The 19424-nt window shown below is 40.2% G+C and overlaps 3 protein-coding genes across 8 annotated transcripts in view; all 3 read left to right on the forward strand.

The window, feature by feature from the left end:
• LOC124262844 (multiple epidermal growth factor-like domains protein 10) overlaps window positions 1-19424 on the forward strand; it is a 229905-nt gene that overhangs the window by 183206 nt on the left and 27275 nt on the right. For both annotated transcript variants that reach the window (XM_046697411.1, XM_046697412.1), the window contains 2 exons: window positions 9623-9769; window positions 9994-10137. In XM_046697411.1, coding sequence (XP_046553367.1) covers window positions 9623-9769; window positions 9994-10137 — 291 coding nt within the window. The remainder of the gene's footprint in view (window positions 1-9622; window positions 9770-9993; window positions 10138-19424) is intronic.
• LOC124262846 (receptor-type tyrosine-protein phosphatase T-like) overlaps window positions 1-19424 on the forward strand; it is a 129019-nt gene that overhangs the window by 76564 nt on the left and 33031 nt on the right. For 4 of the 5 annotated variants that reach the window (XM_046697416.1, XM_046697417.1, XM_046697413.1 and 1 more), the window contains exons 5-13: window positions 15190-15277; window positions 15409-15485; window positions 16003-16039; window positions 16664-16764; window positions 17076-17201; window positions 17336-17481; window positions 17766-17901; window positions 17986-18132; window positions 18362-18383. The exons of the other annotated variant lie outside the window; for it this stretch is intronic. In XM_046697416.1, coding sequence (XP_046553372.1) covers window positions 15190-15277; window positions 15409-15485; window positions 16003-16039; window positions 16664-16764; window positions 17076-17201; window positions 17336-17481; window positions 17766-17901; window positions 17986-18132; window positions 18362-18383 — 880 coding nt within the window. The remainder of the gene's footprint in view (window positions 1-15189; window positions 15278-15408; window positions 15486-16002; window positions 16040-16663; window positions 16765-17075; window positions 17202-17335; window positions 17482-17765; window positions 17902-17985; window positions 18133-18361; window positions 18384-19424) is intronic. 5 annotated transcript variants of the gene reach the window in all.
• LOC124262852 lies at window positions 1269-7328 on the forward strand. Its single transcript, XM_046697434.1, has 4 exons — window positions 1269-1785; window positions 5687-5824; window positions 6038-6240; window positions 7248-7328. The coding sequence occupies exons 1-4, from the start codon at window positions 1725-1727 to the stop codon at window positions 7311-7313; spliced, it is 468 nt and encodes a 155-aa protein (XP_046553390.1). The 5' UTR covers window positions 1269-1724; the 3' UTR covers window positions 7314-7328.

Genomic DNA, 19424 nt, shown 5'->3' on the forward strand with positions numbered 1-19424 from the left:
TCCACTGTTTCCTGACGCAATACATCCTAGTTATCAACAACAGGTATATGGCCTTTCGCACATCTGAGTCTTTGGACTGTTATCTGAGAAAAGTTTCAAGTTACATTGTTATTTCTGAGAAGAATTGGAATTGTTTAAAAAATGTTCATCTTATGTACATATCATGCTCATTGTGAACGTTGATATGGTAAGGTTTGGATTGACCTCAGGGGAACGGTCATTCCTAACTTTTCTGTGAGAGCTGGCACCAAGAGGTGAATTGTATGATAGGCGTTTTTAGAAGTTGGGAAATGACAAAGTAGCAAATATGTGGACTAGTTAGTTAGCTTGATAACGGTAAAAGGATAAGTCCCGAAACGTCGCCATATGGATATCAAAGAACTTAACTTCTACTTAAGTGCACCAATGCAAGACATTCACATTAAATTGCTACAAACGTATAAAGTACTGAATATAACTGCTTTTACATGTTTCGTTTCTAACCGGGTGTCAGTAAACCGGAAGTACATTTTACATGTCTGTAAGCATTTTATTTCCAAAGCCAGTATACCCATTTCCTGAAGCAGAAATTATTTCATTCCACAGGAAGTGAGTATAACTCTCATACAAATGTAACATTGACTTTTCTTGCAAATCTACGCAAGGAAAGAAGCAATGTTAACGTCAGGAACAGATCCTATATTGTGTTAAGGCCAACATAGCTGTGTAAATGTTACTGCACTGTGTTGTGTTATGGGATTGACCATTCAGTATCGAAAATAACATAAGAATTCTAGACTACTCAGCACTTAAACAATATCAACACACAGAGTAGACACAGAAGGTCGCATTTAATCAACCAAGGAAAATACCTATTGCCATTAAAAAGCCGGATAAATGTAACATATGTTTCGGGGGGATTTCACTTTCTCAGTAAAGTAAAGGTTCAAGTACATGTTGAAAGATGAATCCATTCGGGATTCGAACCCACTGTCTCGGTGTGGATTCTAATCGCCAGCTCACAAAGTCATCGATATAACCCACTCAGATACATCGACTTCCACAAAAGCAAATATGTCGCGTTAAGTGAACCACGGGAAAGTAACAACTCAGAGGTATAATTCCACACATGAAAGAAAACGCGACACGCTATATATAGACAAAACAGTTATGTTGTATTCTGTTTAAGTTCATGTAAATAATATTCTCGAGCGCTTATACGTCGTCAGGGTTGAACGAGCGTGACCCAGATGGAAGCTACCCTGCAAGCTCTATTGGGAGTCACCCTTACAACGGGTCAGTGAGTCACATGCATGGTAGGAGGAGAATGAAGTGAGTGTGAGCTGTTGATACTCCACTCAGCTGTTCTGGAATGTCCCTTACATTGATCAAAGCCTAAGTCGTGTGTCTCGCTACATCTGTGCATAGAACACTTCTTATGATGTCCCTCTCCCCTGTCCAGTCTGAAGTGGATGTACACGTTATTGAGGAAGGGTTACACGGACAACGAATATGAAAGCTGGAGACATTGTTCCCATTACAGTGATATGTGTCGTTTAATACTCTGACTGTATGCATAGAACCGCCTGTGCAAAAAATCCGCTGTCTGAACCCAGCGGTGTTGCAGAATGAATTCACCCCGTAACTTCAAAAGCTGAATATACATAGAGTTACACAAACATCACACAGTGGATCGCAGATGATGTAACAGTCTGACTGGGTGTTTTACTTCCTCGTTGTTCAACATGGAGGGTGTCAGGATATTGGTTGTGTTAGTGTGTGTAGGAAGGATACAGCTGGCATCGGGTGAGTAGATCTGATAAGTTAACTACCACGAAACATATATAGACATCACTAACAGTAAGCTGTTGTATATTTGAAGATATTGAGACTAGTATGTTTACTACTCGCATGTTTACATACAGGCGACCCGGTACACTACGATGATGTATGTCAGTGAAAAAAGTCGTTTTGCGTCGTTCAAGGCGTAAAATATATTACTGGATTCAGGCGCAATGAACAGGATACGTTAAGAGTGTAATCTGCTGTCTAAACCCGGAATATTCAAGGACTATAGTCGCCTCTTGTAACTACAAAAGAGAGAATACACATAGTGTTACACATACTGTAGATACTCAGTGGGCGTAACCGTTAACGCAGTTTGACTGGGTATTTTACTTCCCTGGTTTCTCAACATTGTGGTGGTCTTACTTCGATGGATACTGCTGACATCAGGTGAGAAGATCAGCTTTGTTAATATCGACGAAACATTTCTGCATTAAACCACATCAATAAAGGTTCATAATTGCATTTTACGAACTTACAAACTTCTACACATTATGTTACGGTCACAAACAAGAGCAATTTCTGCTTGTGTATTCCACCCATTTACCTTGAAATCCAAACATGTGTAAATAAATCACAACTGTACACGTGCATTCACATATGACGTTGAAAATACATCGTCGGCAAACATGTGCTGACGTCAAAATCTGACTTAAAAAATCCTGGGTCCTGTCAAACATTACCAGCGTTTAAACCAAACCCAGAGGCCATCCGTACAACATTGAGGCTCCATCAAAGGAAACCAAACCCAGAGGCGATCCAAGCCCAGAGATGGAAGTCACCAACATTGAGGCTCTTGTCATCCAAAGGACAGCGTTAATTGTAGTCAAAAGAAAATGTTATACCTGATACATTGTCATGTTCAGCTTTTTGCAGTAGATCATGATCTTCGCATCGAAGTTTTCTTCATAGCATTATCCCAAATCGACTGTCCTCACAGACCATACGAAATCGGTTGCGGGCTGCCAATCTCTCTATTCTCGACGTCCATATCGTGGGCCAATATTGACGCCGTTTCATCAACGTCAACCTCTGCTGTCGGCCCAACGTCGCCTCCGATTGACCCAGAGAGACTGGATTCGAATCGTCTTTAGCGATGAATCCAGGTTTACCCATAGATTCGCGGACGGTAGGCATAGAGTCATGAGACGACGTCGTGAACGGTATGCCCAATGTTGTGTACAGGAAGTCGACAGATTCGGGGGCGGAAGTTGCGTGGTGTGGGGCGCTTTCTGTGGGAACAACCGTTCCCGACTTCTGGTCATCCGTGGAAACCTCACAGCTGCTGCTTACCGCGACCAGGTGCTCACCCCTGAACTCGTTCCTTTCATGGCGGCTCATGGCCCAGGTCTACAGTTGCAGCATGATAATGCTCGGCCGCATAACGCGATGTTGACACGGAATTTCCTTCAAAACGCTGGAATCAACGTCATGGACTGGCCATCGAGGTCCCCTGACCTTAATCCAATAGAGCACGTTTGCGATGCACTTGGGAGAAGGCTTCGTGGTCTTAGGAACCAACCTCAGAATTTGCAGGAACTTGGCGCTGCCTTGCAAGAGCAATGGCGCAGAATCCCCAAACACGTGTTCACAAACTTCAGGCAGTCGATGAGGAGACTGTGTTTGGCAGTGGTGAATGCGCGGGGCGGCCATACACGATACTGAACTGAGAAATTTCGCATTTTTATTCTTGTGACTTGACATTCTGTATACCCATGTTTTGGAACGGCGGTGTAGCCTAATGGAACTGATTATGGCACTGTCAGTGTATCGAGTACATCACACAGATCTCAGCAATGAAATAATAACAATTTAACCATCTTACCATCTCTTGTTCTTTTATAGTGCCCTGAAGAAAGAATGTGAAGTTTCTTTTTTGACTCAGTATATGTCAGAACACTTGGTTAGGGATAACAGGGCTCACAGGGAAAATGTCAGGGTGGGTTAGTTTTGAAAGAGTTTTAGAGTAATGGTGTTATGGTGTTCTGCTGGGATGACTCATCGCGGATATTGGGTAGCACTGGGTAGGTATAGCAGGATCCCAAAGTTGTACTGTTAGGTGGAGGGATAATAAGAATAGGTGAAAGGGTAAAAGGAATGACAGAAACTTGGTATGGACGATACAACATCTTGGTAGGAAGACAGTATCCTGGCTTGAGATGACACGACCGTAAGGTAGGAATGGCAATTGAATGGATGTAACGACCCCGGGGGTATGGATGACAGGACGATGTTTAGCTGCATGTGATTCTGTGGAAGTGAAATGGTAAAACAGTTCAATGCAAACGAACAGTTTGTACAGTTTGAGTCTCTGATACGAGTTCACGTATGCATACAGGATAAGTATATGTTCAGTGAGTGTAAGGTGTACATTGTACAAGGGAATACTTTTTCTTCGTTGCTCATGTAGGGTATAGGAATAGAATTGCCGATGTCAGTCAGATATATAATATTTGACTCAAAGATTGCTGAGAACAGCGTTTTGAAGGTACAAAAGAACTTTCACCGAATGGAGCGTACAATGTCACACTTGACAATAATAATGTACCTCATATAGGGCCCAAATTTCGTGATAAACATACTTTAAATTCCAGACGCATTGTACCCACGTGGGGAATCGAACCTAGGTCTTCGGCGTGACGAGACGCTGCAATTAAGTCAGCATCTCATTGAACTTGGCTGGGCTCACGTCAGTTGGAAAGACCAGAACTGGGCCCCAGTTTCACAGATGAATCGAGATATGCTCTAGAATTCGCAGATCATTGTGTCCGAGCGTGGGTTAGATAGGAGAAAGATATCAGGATTCCATCAAAGTCTAGCATGACATCTTTGATTTGGACTCAGTCATAGTTTTGGTTGTCATCTGTGGAGCTGGCCATGGGAGCACCAATCTTTATGCCATACTCTGGGTCATGATGACAGGTGCTATAAAGATGACATTCCGAACGTCTACGTGAGACCGCATGCAGGTGCATTGTGCATTGTGCATTGTGCCATGGACGTTGATACCAATTTAGATGGTGAGATCATTATCTGTTAGGAGTGGCCAGTCCTGCCATTATGTAACACAAGTGCATTGATCACCCGTTCACGACGAGATATCCAGTCGACATCTGTATAGGGAGTCGGAAATTCACTTATTGAAGAGTAAAAGTTATTTTTGAGGCAAATTTACAAGGAGCATGAGTCGACAGTATCAGGTTGTGCTTCCATACGGTTGATCGTGTACACACAACTGAGAGTTGTGGTGTTTTATTTTGCTGTTTCATTTGTTGCTGTTTTTTGTTTGCATTGTGTGGTTTGTATTACAAGGGGGTATGCACATTAAATGAAACACCGAGAGCAAGTACGGTTAACGCTCTTCACGTACCGCATGTGCATTTGTCTCACTGTTCGAACTACTGCGCTTACCCCCTTGTAGTACAAACCAATAATATTGATTTGAATAACTGATCGTTTGTTAAATAACTTTTATCCTAAGTTAAAAAAATTGCTCAGATTTAAATGCTCATCTAGCAAGGTAAAATTATGAGGATTCGCAATCTTAACATCACTTTATTTCATTCAATTTTTAAAGTGAAATTCATCTGTACGTTTTGACTGCAAACAGAGTATACCTTCAACAATTGTTGACGACCTATAGCCTGTTTTATATTGTTTTGTCTTCGTAAATAAAATAGTTGTAGATTTACATTCTATTTTTAGACACCATCTGTGATAATCTAGTTATTTTACAGTCCTTCTGTGACTTGTTTTTTAACACTTTAAAGTTATTGTGTATGCAAAACATTTCTCGTCACTATATGGCTGAAATATTGCCGAGGTGACGTTAAATGCTAACTCACTCACTCACTCTCCACAGGTTCCTGCGCATCAGGACTGTTTGGAGACTCCTGTAGCTACTCCTGCCACTGTCAGACACCATGTGACGAGACTACAGGTGCCTGTACTGGTGATTGTGACACTGGATGGAGGAAGGCAGGGGGCCTTTGCCAGAAACGTTAGTACCACGTTCCCTTTCCCTTTTTAGTATATCAATTATTCTGCTCTGCGCTGCATGAAAATGGTTCTTCCTAAAATTAAATATAAACTTCATGATATTCAAATATTTTTCATGTATAATTCATATGTGACATGGTGGCTTTAGGCTTTTAATTTTCATAATGTTATCAACAGTAGAATTTCCTATTGCCATAAATGCTTGTCTGCATAGAAAACATTGCACTGAGCAAGACAGCATCAACAACATCTGGAGTGTATGGAGACTGGTACCCATCAAATGCTGTGGATGGAGACAGTGACATAAATGGTGGGGTAGAACCTGTTTCCACGCTGATGGATCTCCGTCAGACTGGACAGTGGATCTGGGCCAGGACTTCCAGCTGTATGACATCAGGATCTACAGTAGAAGTGGATGTAGGTGTCGGCATCATGTTCTAAGATAAACTTGTTTTTGTTTGGTTTAAAATTGTATTGTATCAAAGAATACTCACCTAGGCTCGTCTAGTCCAATAAATTAAAATAACAACGCCAAAATCAAACAAATATATAGTAATGAATAAGTTATAAAAAATATTCCGATGAGTATTACGAATATTTATCATCATATGCATAATCACTTTACATTGACAAATAAGGGAAGCTGCAAAACACACTCATTTGGAACAAAAACGTAATAATGAATGACGAACAGATACATAGTCAGTTGCGAGCAAGGTATCATTTGCTTTCACACTTGTGACAAGCCTATAGCACTTCAAGGCAATGCCGTTACTAAAAGAAATAAAGTGATATAGATATATTCTATTTCCTTTCTATTGTCCCTACCGTTTTATGTTTTATGTTATACATGTGAATACAATTAAACAGGGTTTTTCAGCTGATGTTAGCTATGAGGCTCATGTTTACATATAGGCTTCCATATATTTAGTGATGTCCATAATGTTCAAATCAATTTGATAAAATAGGATGATCAAATGCGTACATCAAATCATGTTTTGATACAAACGAACAATAATGAATGTACACGAATATACATCAAACATGTTTTATATAAACTATAATGCCGTTCGCACAACCTCTGACCACCACATAATGTTACATCAGACCACGGGCCATCACGGACACAGTGACTTGTGACCAACTTTAAGTCTGAAGGTGCATTTACCAATTGGAGTTGATCAAGTGTATATTTTCAAGTTGAAACAAAAAGTTCACTAAATGCTTAACGGGGAAACAGTCCGTAAGAGACAACAAAAATGACAACAAAAAAGACGTGTAATTAACAGTCGTAGTCTAAAATTAACGTAATTTACTAATTTCACATGTGCCCAACACACGTTAGTAATCCTTCAGGAGAGATACACAATTTTCTACACCTTATAAATATTGAACGTGCAATTGGCATGCTCCAAGCTGGCCAGTCTACTGGAGCTGTAGCACGTGCCATAAGATGGACAAATCACGACCCGGGGACACGGGTGCATTAAACGGGCACGACATCTAATCGCCCCAGATTAGGATGACCACGTGTGTCGTCACATGCCGAGGACAAAAAAATTCGGCAATGTCATTTGTGTAATCGTTTTGCGACAGCAAAGTCAAAACGTTACGCACTGTTTAGGGCCGCATAACTGCCCAGGCCATACGAAAACGCTGGCTTATCTTCGTGCCTTATGTTGGGCCAGTTCTGACACAGGTAAATCATAACGCTGGGCATAATTTCACCTGCAGTTGGCCAAATTTCAAGCAAAATGCGGGTATTGAGTCATGGAGTGGCCATCGAGGTCATCATCTGACCTCAATCCATCAAATACGTAGTGGATGCTCTTGGAAAAAGTCTTTGCGCCCTAAGACGCAAGAACTAAATGTTCAAGATCTGGGCGCCATGTTGGTACAACAGAAGGGCAGGTTGCCTAACGCTGTGCTAAATGGTGTCAATGGAAGTAAATGAGACAACGTGGCCTTAAGCTTGCTGCTATGAATTCGAGGGGGCTTTGGGGCGTTTTGTGTTTTGTTTTTTGAGGGGGACTGAACAATCTCCAATACAGATGGCTAATCCCTGTGAAAAAGTGACACCAAGCGCACCTTAATGCCTAAACCTGTTTTAGTGTAGTGTACGCTCGTTATGTCCATAACACAAATTTATCCCCTCGATACACACTATGCTCTTTACGGGTATATTTGGGACATAAAACTACATATGTGAAGTTGCTCTTTTGTTTAGTGTATTACACTTTATCTGACAACTAACAATTATATTAACGCAATATAACTGTCTGACGACATTGTAGACTCTGTTTTATACTAGACTACTCGAGAAACACTTTCTCGAACATCTACCTCAACAAGGACCAATCCAAGATCTGCTTCACCCTCCCGTACACAGCCTCTTACCCAACTGATGTTGCTTGTAACGGTACCGGCAGATACGTCACCATCAGGAACCCTGGGACACAGCGGTCACAGTCTGGACACGATGGTGCACTGAACATTTGTGAGGTGGAGATATATGGTACGACATATATGTCGCACTTACAAGTACATGTCTTTCCAGTGACACACATGTGTGCTTTTAACAGAAAATGAAGGAGACTTTGTAATCTAGGTTTCAGAGCTTAATATCAGTAATTTAGAAGCCGTATTAAAGACATCAGAGCGAGATGACATGCAGATAGATTTCTTCTACCTGGTTGTTGAGCGTTCTTGTGAAAACGAGAGATGCTAGGATATATATTGTATGATAACTAGCGTCCAACTGTTCAATGGCTCTGCAGGTGCACTGTGAAAACTTTAGTTCCACTGATTTGCCAGCTTACAATCACCAGTAACATGTTCTGTTATGTTTGCTCACAATATCAGTGGAGTCAGAACGTTGCTTATCAGATAATACTGATAAGTCAAGGTGTTTGCTATTTCCGGGACTTCAGCCAATTAATCTGTCCATGATATGACCCTTCATTGTCGCCCACTATTCATCTTCCCTGAAATTATAAGTCTCTTACACTGCCTGTGTCGAATTAAAGGAAATAATAGGTGGCTGAAGGTCAGGGTTATGTGCCTGATAATGTGAGTTGGTAAGCCATGATAAAAGCAGCACGTTGGCTCCAAAGTGTCAATTGGCGAAGATAAATAAATCCGACTGACTGAGTTTGGTTTACGCCGCTTTTAGCAATATTCCAGCAACATCACGGCGGGAAATAAATCCAAACTGGTACAAGGCACATACAAGTGAATGCACGTCACTATTTGAGTGAAATAATCTTTCATCTCCACTTCACCACGATTCATCTTCATCTGTCTCTCAACACAATCGAATGTACTAATTTTGTCTTAACAATGCACCAGTCTGCAGCCTAGGAATCTACGGGGTGAACTGTAATACGTTCTGTCACTGCCTGGATTCGACCTGCGATCGGTGGACTGGATTGTGTCCTGGAGACTGTAGACCAGGGTGTCAGGGGCAGAGATGCGACACAGGTGAGAAGTGTTTTATTGTCAGTATTGGTGTTATCCAATTTGTGATATTGGATACTGTCGACACATATGTGTCCCCTTTATCAAGCGTGGCCTCAGGTAAGACCGGATTAAAATGTAGAAATAATAAAATGCGTACGTTGAACAGGTGTTGCATTCACTGAGGCATTTCATATGTGTAATAGTAAGTAAGTTACGATTTTTAGTCAGCAGTAATTGTGTAATGCCTATTGATTAATACACAACTTACTACCTATCAAGTGCTTAATGTCGCTCTGTTAAATGCCGAATGCACACAGTAGCCCTTATCTATATTTTCCAGCTTGCAACAACACTACTTATGGTATTAACTGCAACAAAACATGTGCAGGGCGGAAGTGTTTAGCTACAAACTCGTCATGTGACCGTCACACTGGAGCATGTGACACAGGATGTCTTCCTGGTTGGATGGAGGTTAACTGCACACAAGGTGAATAGTTTTGAACTTGTATTGGTATGAAAAGACAAATCAAATACAAAGTCAGATGGAAAGTAGAGAAAGTAGACAGATCAAATACAATAGTCATAACTTGGAAGGGACCAAATGGATCAGTTATTGCAGGAAGGAGGTATGTCATACAAAGTTAGCATGAAGAATATCAGCATATATCTAACCATAAAAAGCATTGAAACCTACTCAGTTCTTTGTTACAGAATGTACCAGTGGAAAGTACGGCGCAAACTGCATCAGTATTTGTTCTGACAGACACTGTGCGGGAAATTCATCATGTGATCATGTGACTGGGTCATGTGATTCTGGATGTAAAGCTGGATGGATGGGTGCTGATTGTAAAGAAGGTGAGCGTTGGAATTATTGATAAGCAAATATGAAATAAACTTCTTCTAAGACCTTTCCACTTTCTTATGAATATTTTACCTCATACATATTGACACTCCCATTAATCACTGCTAACATATTCCAGAATGAGATTTCAAACATTATTGATCCAACTGCCTTGAGAAAAGCTCCTCCAGACACTGTGAGGGAATCTGTTCCTGTGACTCAACGGGGACCCCATGGTCCCTAGTATGGTGATCTGCCTTCAGTTGTTGGCGATGTATAGCCCATTTTTACATTGTATTGTCAAGAAATAATCTTCTAATCTTAAAATATATAAGCTAGCTACTCAATCTTGATAATCTAGTGGTTTTACTGTCCTTCGTTGACAGGGTTTTATATATTATATGTATGAATTATGAATTTAGAACTAGTTTTAGTCACGATATTGCTGAAGTATTGCCGATGTGACTTTAAATCTCAACTGGCTCAACGGGGACCTGTGACAGTGGATGTCTGACAGGATGGAGGCGTCCTGACTGTACAGGTAATGCCTTCAATGAGGTTCACAAGCGTGGGTGACAATACGTATGCCTGGTTGAAACCACTGTGAGAGATCATATACACTTTCCACTTTCATAATGTACACATGCCTATGGTACCTATGGCAGTGACAAACTTACTCATGGCCAGAAACTGGATACGGTGTCAAAGTATTTTTGTAAGAGTAGCGATCAAACATGCCAGAGTGAAAAGGAAGTCCTCCAATGTATTTTAAATGTCTAAATAACCTTATCTGAATTTAATTTGTTGGGGAAGGAAGAACATCACAGAGATAATATTGGCTGAAGTGTTAAATTGTTGCCCTGACTGAATTATGAGGGTATTAAAAAGAATATCCATAATTATGCGACTATTAATCACAAAGACGTTGGGCACATAGGTACATGATTAAGATTTCCAAGATAGTTGTGTGTAAGTTCAAATGATCAGAACTTTAACTATTATTGCAACAATGAATCATATCACCAAAAATTACAATTAGATGTACTCAGATATGTATGTGTCACCCCATGGTAAAGAAATGTGATGAAAGAAATGTGATGATAGAGATGTAATGAATAACACACATGTATGTCTCACATAAAGAAGGTGGAATGAAATATAACTTGTATAATGATCTTATTCCAGAATGTGATGCCCAACATTATGGGATCAGGTGCAGCATGAACTGCAGCTCTAGACACTGTATGAAGAACGCTTCCTGTAAAGCAACAGGGATCTGTGTTGATGGATGTGAAGCAGGCTGGACACGGGATGACTGTACAGGTAATAACAAGATGTAAATGTCGGGTGCAAGGCAACGAGCAAGTTACAATGAGGATACTTTACAGACGCTGATGTTCTATCAGGAGCAGAGCTTGTCACGCTTGTTCGTGACTATTGTGACGGTTGTTCCCAATGTGCCTACATCCCAATTTGCCTACAAAAGTTGTGTAGGCAGTTTGGAAACTGAAAATACACCCCTACTTAGAGAATAGGTATCACCTTGACATGTAAGGTCTCAGTGCTTATCATTAGTCCAATGCTCATTAACTTACCTCCTATGATCTGCTGAGATATTTAACCGATCATCCTTCATTATTAAAACAATAGCCATCTACTCAACAACCTTAAAACGTTTTCTTAACACAGTGTTTTTTATTCATTGCCTTATCCACTATAATCTACTTAGAATTGTTTTGATAGATAACAACTTAGTTACAACTGAACATGGAAATTCAGCAGTAGGTCTCTACTCAGACTAGCAGTAATAAACTGACAAAACTTATCCGATGTGTTATTGTGACTGTAAGAGGTATGTAAGGATCAGAATATCAGTACAGTGGACTCTGTAAAATCCGACATCTGAATTATCCTACATCTGTACATTCCGAATTCCGACACCATTTTCTGGCCCCAATGACACAATTAATCTGTACAATCCAACATCCTCTCCCCATATTGGACTAAAATAGACAATCAACCTGTCAATGGCCAGTTGACAACTAACATCCTGTTACGGATAATCTATTTGGTCCCAGCACTTGCTAATTGGGAGGTAATTAGCAGTGTGAGAACACCCGTACCTTTGTTTTTAAATCTGAGTAGCCAGTGTGAGGACCTAGGTATGTCTAGCATAGGATGAATGGGCTGAGAAAAGGCATCAATTAATGAAAGTGTGAATATGACTATTATAGTAGTACATATGTGTATATTGTAGTGAAGATAATAAATCCAATGATGTACAAATACAGAATTTTCCCTCGCTTTATTTACCAAGAAAATAGCTATTAAACATTAATTTCATGATATAAGCCAGTTACAATGTATGGTACTGTTTGAAAAATATTCAAGCAAGGAATCATTGAATTATCCGACACTCTGTATAATCCGACATTTGTTTCCGGTCCCAGTGAGTGTCGGATGATACAGAGTCGACTGTATATGTTCATGCTATCATGGCAAACATCATCAGAGCAGAGTTCATCGTTTCGCAACAAGGAGGGCAGCAAGTACTACACGATCGTTTTAGATATCGCCTGAACGTCAGAAGACAAGTTGCCACACACTGGAAATGCGTTGTCAGCGGATGCAAGGGACGTTGTAGTATCATAGGTGACCACAGTGCCACACTCAAGTAAGTCCAGACCCACCCATCAGAAAATGAGGACCAGACCCGTCTATTGAGCCGACTTAAACAGCGTGTTGGTAACATCAACCTTATTCAGCAGATTTACAACGCTGAGATAGCTGCTGTGACTGTTGCCCCTTTCCCAAGTGTGAAAACAGCTATGTACTACCACCGCAGAAAAGTCCTTCCACCTTTGCCACGGACGCGCCTTGACCTATCGTAGAAGGACCCTGGACACAGACCACAGATGGACGACAGTTTCTTTCCATCGTTGATGGGGAAGACAACAAGATTTTAGTGTTTTCGACTACAGAGATGCTGGAGACTCCAGCTGACTCAGACACTATATACATGGACGGTACTTTCTTTGTGTATCCAAATCTCTGGCTGTAGCTGTACACTGTACATTGTCTTGTAGAGGGGGGGATGTTTCCTGTTGCCTTCTGTCTCCTACCTAACACGTCCCGTGACACTTACACCAGATTGTTCACCTTGCTGACAGAAAAGGTTTCAAGACGACTTGGTATTGAACTGTCTCCAGATACTGTGCAGACTGACTTTGAGTGTGCCACAGTCAGTGTGCCATTGTTTCGGTTGTGAAGCAAGATACTGACTTACTGACATGTCCATTTAAATCATAGTAACATTAATGTTTTCAAGAGTGAAAACTTCTTTCAGTAAATTACACATTCATCATGGAATAACATTATTTAAATGTATCTGATGACACAGATGACACAAAATGACAAACATCAATATTATTCTTTCATTGACAGGTCTGTTTAAATACGCACATATTTATGTGATGAGAGACGTCTGCACATCTATGTATATAAAATTGGAATCATCTTAAATCATGTTTCTAGAGCAAGTTCCCACAGATTCCCCAAGTCAGCAGCCTGTTGGCACCTCTTTTCCAATCGCTGCTGTAGTAGGAGCTGGTCATACTGCTGCTGGTCCTCGCCGTCATCCTCATCAGGTCAGTTTTGAACAGAACTTTGCTTTTTCTTTTTTCATACCAATGTCAAACCCCTGTAATGTCTTAAAATGCCACGTGTAAGTAAATGGATGTTACAAAATCACTAGCCCTTATTTTCAATGATTCAAATATATTCTAATTTGTGTCTTACATTTAGAAGAAGACGAGGAATCATTCATGGACGCTCTACACCCGAACCCTTCATTGCTGATAGCATGAAACACAAACAAGGTAGATTTGTCTCCCCGGTGTTTTCCCTTTTATACAAGATTATCTGTGACTGATATAATGAGGCAAAACAGTAGCATTATTCGCAAATGGACTTATATACTCAGTGGTATATGATGCATGATGGACCTTGACACAGACATAGATATGCTTCTTCAGAGGTCCATTAACTTGATCCTTGATTTTCCATGACACAACTGAAAGTACCATACCTACATTGTGTTATGTCGGTATCTCAGTTGTAGCAATGCTGTTTTTTTTATTTCTTGTACTTCTATACATGATAAAGATATTATATCTTAGTTGTGACGTGTCCTTTTTTGTTTCCTGTAGCGGAAAACATTGGTATGTACATGAATGTCGGATTTGATAACGACGAGAAACCAACGTTGTCTTCAGAGAAGACATCAACTACTCAAATAAAGGTTAGCAAGCAAAATAAATCTCAAGGCGATTCAGCCGAGGAAGCGGTTTCTACGACTGGAAACAAGGATACGGGTAAAGGCAGAACAGGTTACCTTGAGGAGGAAGAGGACTATGACGTCTCTGACCGGCCTGCACAGGTTGAGGACACACCAGAGGCCCCTGACAGAAACTATTACAACCTGGACAATAATGGGGGTAATCACGTGATTCCGGTGTCAGAATAACAGACACGGGTGGAAGAAATTACTCCAGCAAGAGCAGAAGAAGAATTTAAGGTAAACACTAAGTGACGTGCACAAGCTTTAGAATACATTTTAGACACCACAACGTACAAGGAAGAATGAACAGAATTTGACATAAGTTAGTTGCTTAATGGCATTTAGTATACACCACGAAAGCTGCATCACACAAAACCACCCGACAACAGCTCCTTGAAACATCCATTAAATATAAATTTTCTCCTGAAATACCAAAAATGGAAATACACTATCTGCCTGTTTTCCGAAGGGGAATTGTTGCTGCAAGAAATTGTGGCTGCAAACGGCATTCCCTCTTTCCACTTGTGACCGCGACCAGAGAATGCTGTTCGAGCCAACCAGCTCTCACACAAAGGCACACACTAGGCAATTACACTTAGTGCAAATTGCCTCCAGCTTACAGGTTTTAGTTTGGATAACAGTACATACCTTGGATGTGATAATAATCATGTGGAATAAGTGATTTGTTTAGTATCAGCCGGTGTATGTCACATGTTTTCCTTTTCAGCGACTTCCTGATGGTTATGTACACTCCTATGATGAATCACAACAACCTAAAAACAAAGGAAAGAACAGGTTCAGAGGCTATTACCCATGTGAGTACATCTTGTAGATGATCAAGTTTAAATCTAAGGCCAACGTTGACATCGTACAACATAAATGTTTTCAGTCAGTTGCACTTCGTCATCCAGTGTCAAGTCTAAATCGACGATGTATTCGTTTTCAGATGATTACAACCGCGTGGTGCTGCACCACGTCAGTGACGAGAAAGATGGAGACTACATCAACGCCAGCTACCTCGATGTGAGTTAAGGAACTACTGTCAATCAGACACCGAATACACACTGAGCGTAACTGCAAAATGGCCTGTTTTCATCTTGTAGTTGTTCATTTGAAGTTAACTTACACTCTTAGTAGTTTAGGCGTCCTGTGTAAGGTTTGATGTACTTTATAGGTTCATAACGCGGAAACCCATGGATAGTCGGAGTTAGGGCATATGTGATATGTTCCTGTCATAATATGTGACTGAGTTGTTCGACTGGTCCGACTTGATGATTTTATTGATTGCATGTCATCGTCTCCCAATTTCGTTGCTCTTTTATCATGGACGGTATCACTGGATTATCTGGCACAAACTTGCTTATTAAAAGCAGCAGTAATGTATTTCGGCGCGTCATTAAAGAACACTTAATAGGCAGCGATTCACTCTAGAAATAAGCTTCCTTATATTTTATTGCTTAAATCTTGTTATACACGGCTTTGCTGGCAGTTATGTATTATATTTCTACAAATAATACACATCTTCGTAAATTCTCTTCAGGGATATAAAGCAGAAAAGCGTTACATAGCAGCACAAGGTAAGGTTTCACACACACAAACGATTACTCAAACTGTTATCTTAAGTAAGCAGATATTGTACAATGAAAACCAAAAACCAAAAACCAATGTCATTCAAATGTATTCCTCCTTACATTTATTGATAATGACGTAATATTGAGTTACAGGTGTATTTCCACATCGGGATATCTCCGTTGTAAGACTATCTTTAACTTTACAACAGTGATTGGTGTTCATCCGAACCCACTTTGAATTTACGCCTGTTGTCTGTATGCTTTTAAAAAATAGTGTCCAATAAGTTTGATTTTTGGTAATCATGATCCTATCATGACAGGTTAGTGAAAACAGGAGCACAAACGTATAGAACGGACTTACGAAAATTTGTTTGAGCAACTAATTTATACTTAAAAAACCCAGCTTTTTTACCAAATTGGACCGTTGAAAATACAAAAAATGCTAGTAATTGCGTTCAACTGATTTTGATGTTGAGCATATATAACTTTGAAGAATGAAACCCAAGTAGAAGGGTTATCTGATAAAGCTTGGCACTTTTTGTGTGACCACTGCTACAAGGGGTGGTTATATTAACGTTATATTCATTTCTCAGAATACCTCTGGATTAATCATAATCATTTTCTTGTTAGGTCCCTATGGACCGGAAGTAGTGGTGGATTTCTGGAGAATGATCTATCAGGAGCAATCTACAACAATTGTCATGGTGACGGGACTTGTAGAGGCGGGGAAGGTAATACACACACACACACACACACACACACCGAACATCATGTATATAGCATCTTCCACACCATCATTCACACATTCAACTTGTTTTTCTCCCAAAGGTATTGAATATTCAGCAGCACCTGAATAATTATGTTGAAAGAAAACCGGTTGACACGAACGAATCAAATCCATACTTATCCGTAATGATAGCAAATATAGAAATCTCACACACAAATTGAGTTTTCGTGTTGATGTTTTTATCATCTCGTTTCACTTGAATGGAGACATTTAATCCTGTAAAAATCCTGCATTTAAATCTTGTAATATTTTCAGATGAAGTGTCTTCAGTACTGGCCAGAGAAAGGAACTTCCATTTACGGCGACATCTCAGTTACCAAGGAGACAGAAACTCAGCTTGCAAACTACACAGTCACAAAACTGTCTGTTCACAATAAGTCGGTATTATTTTTGCAATATTTGTAATTCTTCTCTATAAATGATATTTTTTTGAAGATATCGACATAAACATGTAGTAGTTTGTGACGAAACGTTATATTCAACATAAATAAAATTCTATTAATTCTAAATATCAGGAGGGAAACATACATCACGTTCACCACTTTCACTTCACGAGTTGGCCTAACCATGGTGTACCAGACACTTCCGCCTTGCTGGAGTTTTTGTGGAGGGTCAAGGTCACCACAAGACATCAAACACAACCTATCATAGTCCACTGCAGGTTAGAGTTATACTGTGATGGCCATGGGGACACAGGCTGACTTGAGCGGAAACGATAATAAACTGATTTTTATAAGATTCTGCGTTCAATCAATGTATTTGTAACTTTCCCTATATTATGACTTGCAGTTTGCTTTTGATATATAGAGAAATGCATATTGATATATGTATGTTTCGGAAGCTGTAGATTATATGAAAGTAATTGACGTGGGCGAATTTGATGTAGATATTAGTGTAAATTAGGAATATCGTGTCATATTTATACTGGTTCTTCTTCTTCTCTAGTGCTGGTATAGGTTGGACAGGGACGTACATCGCTATAGAGAGTCTCGTGGATCAGGCAGCGGCAGAAGGTAATGTGGACGTCGTCAGCTTCGTCTCCAGCATGAGAGGCCAAAGGAGGAACATGATACAGACCAAGGTGAGTACACCACCAACACCCTGTGTAGTTCACATGTTATCTATCCTGGTCTCCTGATATTACGTTCTCATTGTCTAACACCAGGAGCAGTACCTGTTCCTGTACCAGGCCGTGGCTATGGCGGTTACAGAGGGGGACATATCACTGGATGCTGACGCCATCAGACAAATAGATCTCAGTCATGTGTCTTCGCTTACAATGGGCAACACGAACGTACAGGAACACCTGGAGGTAGGTAAACTTAAAAGTATAACTATTCTTCAAGGCTGTTAATACAAGAACGATGAAAATAATCATTTGTTCTAAAACTAACAGCGTGATAGTGGAAAACATGACGAAACAACCAACCTTAAATATTTTTGTTGAGCATAGCATGTAACATGGTTTCACTGTATTTCATACCATATATTGAATAAATCGTATATGTATTTAATCAATGTGTTACTTGTTTCATTTGCAGGCTTTAGGAAATACATCCGAAAGTAAGTTTAATGTTCTTTCCTGGTTTTATATCACTTCGCCGTCAGACTGGAGAGTATTAACAAATAAGCAAACAAACTTCAGTCTGTTCAACTTTGTGGGTGGGCTTAACTCAGACTGAGTGGTATGATCCAGCCAAACCTAGAAAGTTGCCAGAACGTGGACCGTGTTTACATGTCATCTGTTTCGTCTGCTAATGTAGAAAAAAAACAGATGCAACGCCGATTCATGTTTACAATTCAGAAATAAGCATAAAGACCCAGAGTCATATAAGCACCCTGCACGATTGTATGACATAAGGGATAACCAAAGTCAACTTTATGTCGAGAAATATTACAGCAGTTCTTGCCTTTCTAAATTTCACAACCTCTAATCTCCGAAGATTTTAACTGCGCCGTTCATGTGTTGTTCAAAGCTGTGCAGTTAAGGTTACAACTACGAAGGCCTCAGGAAAGCTTTAAAACTATTTATAGGGAAATCAGCCGCATAAGTGAAACATTTATGTCGGGTGCAACTCTAATTTTCACTTGTGTACGGTGTAGGTGAATATTTAAACTGCTCTTCCATGTGATGTGTGCTCCCAGAAGGCAGGATATACTCACCTGTTCGCGAACACGTATATGATAGATGATAGAGTCCTTCAAACTCATGCTAGTCAGAATCACGCATACAGTATACCCTGGTTATAATGTCACAGTTTTCCAGGAGAAGATAGGGCATTATATCCAGGGTGGCATTATAACCAGGTAGGACACTTTGAGGCCCTATACAATCAACAAGGTGATTGAGTTGATGTCTCCTGTAATGATCCTTGAATAACTGGATAATCCCAGCATCTAGGGGCTGCAGGTGACTTGTTGTAGGTAGCAGGAAGTGTATTGTCACATGTGTTATCCCATCTGGGAACACGACTACTTAAAACCCTAATGTGTTTGGTCAAATAATTTGAGTTGTGTCAATTAACCAATTAAGGTATGTATACTACATTCAGCCAGTGTAATTGGCATTAAAATGATTTTTGTTCCCAAAATCATTGGCAGATG

This window comes from Haliotis rubra, unplaced genomic scaffold (assembly GCF_003918875.1).
Source record: "Haliotis rubra isolate DU_JTF1 unplaced genomic scaffold, ASM391887v1 Scf859, whole genome shotgun sequence".
NCBI lineage: Eukaryota > Metazoa > Mollusca > Gastropoda > Lepetellida > Haliotidae > Haliotis > Haliotis rubra.

Excerpts from the sequence above, each read along its gene's own strand:
- LOC124262852 (XM_046697434.1), top strand. The coding sequence starts at position 1,725 with ATGGAGGGTGTCAGGATATTGGTTGTGTTAGTGTGTGTAGGAAGGATA. Across the intron at positions 1,786-5,686 it reads AAGGATACAGCTGGCATCGG|GTTCCTGCGCATCAGGACTG; the intron begins GTGAGTAGATCT and ends CACTCTCCACAG. Across the intron at positions 6,241-7,247 it reads GATCTACAGTAGAAGTGGAT|TCTACTGGAGCTGTAGCACG; the intron begins GTAGGTGTCGGC and ends CAAGCTGGCCAG.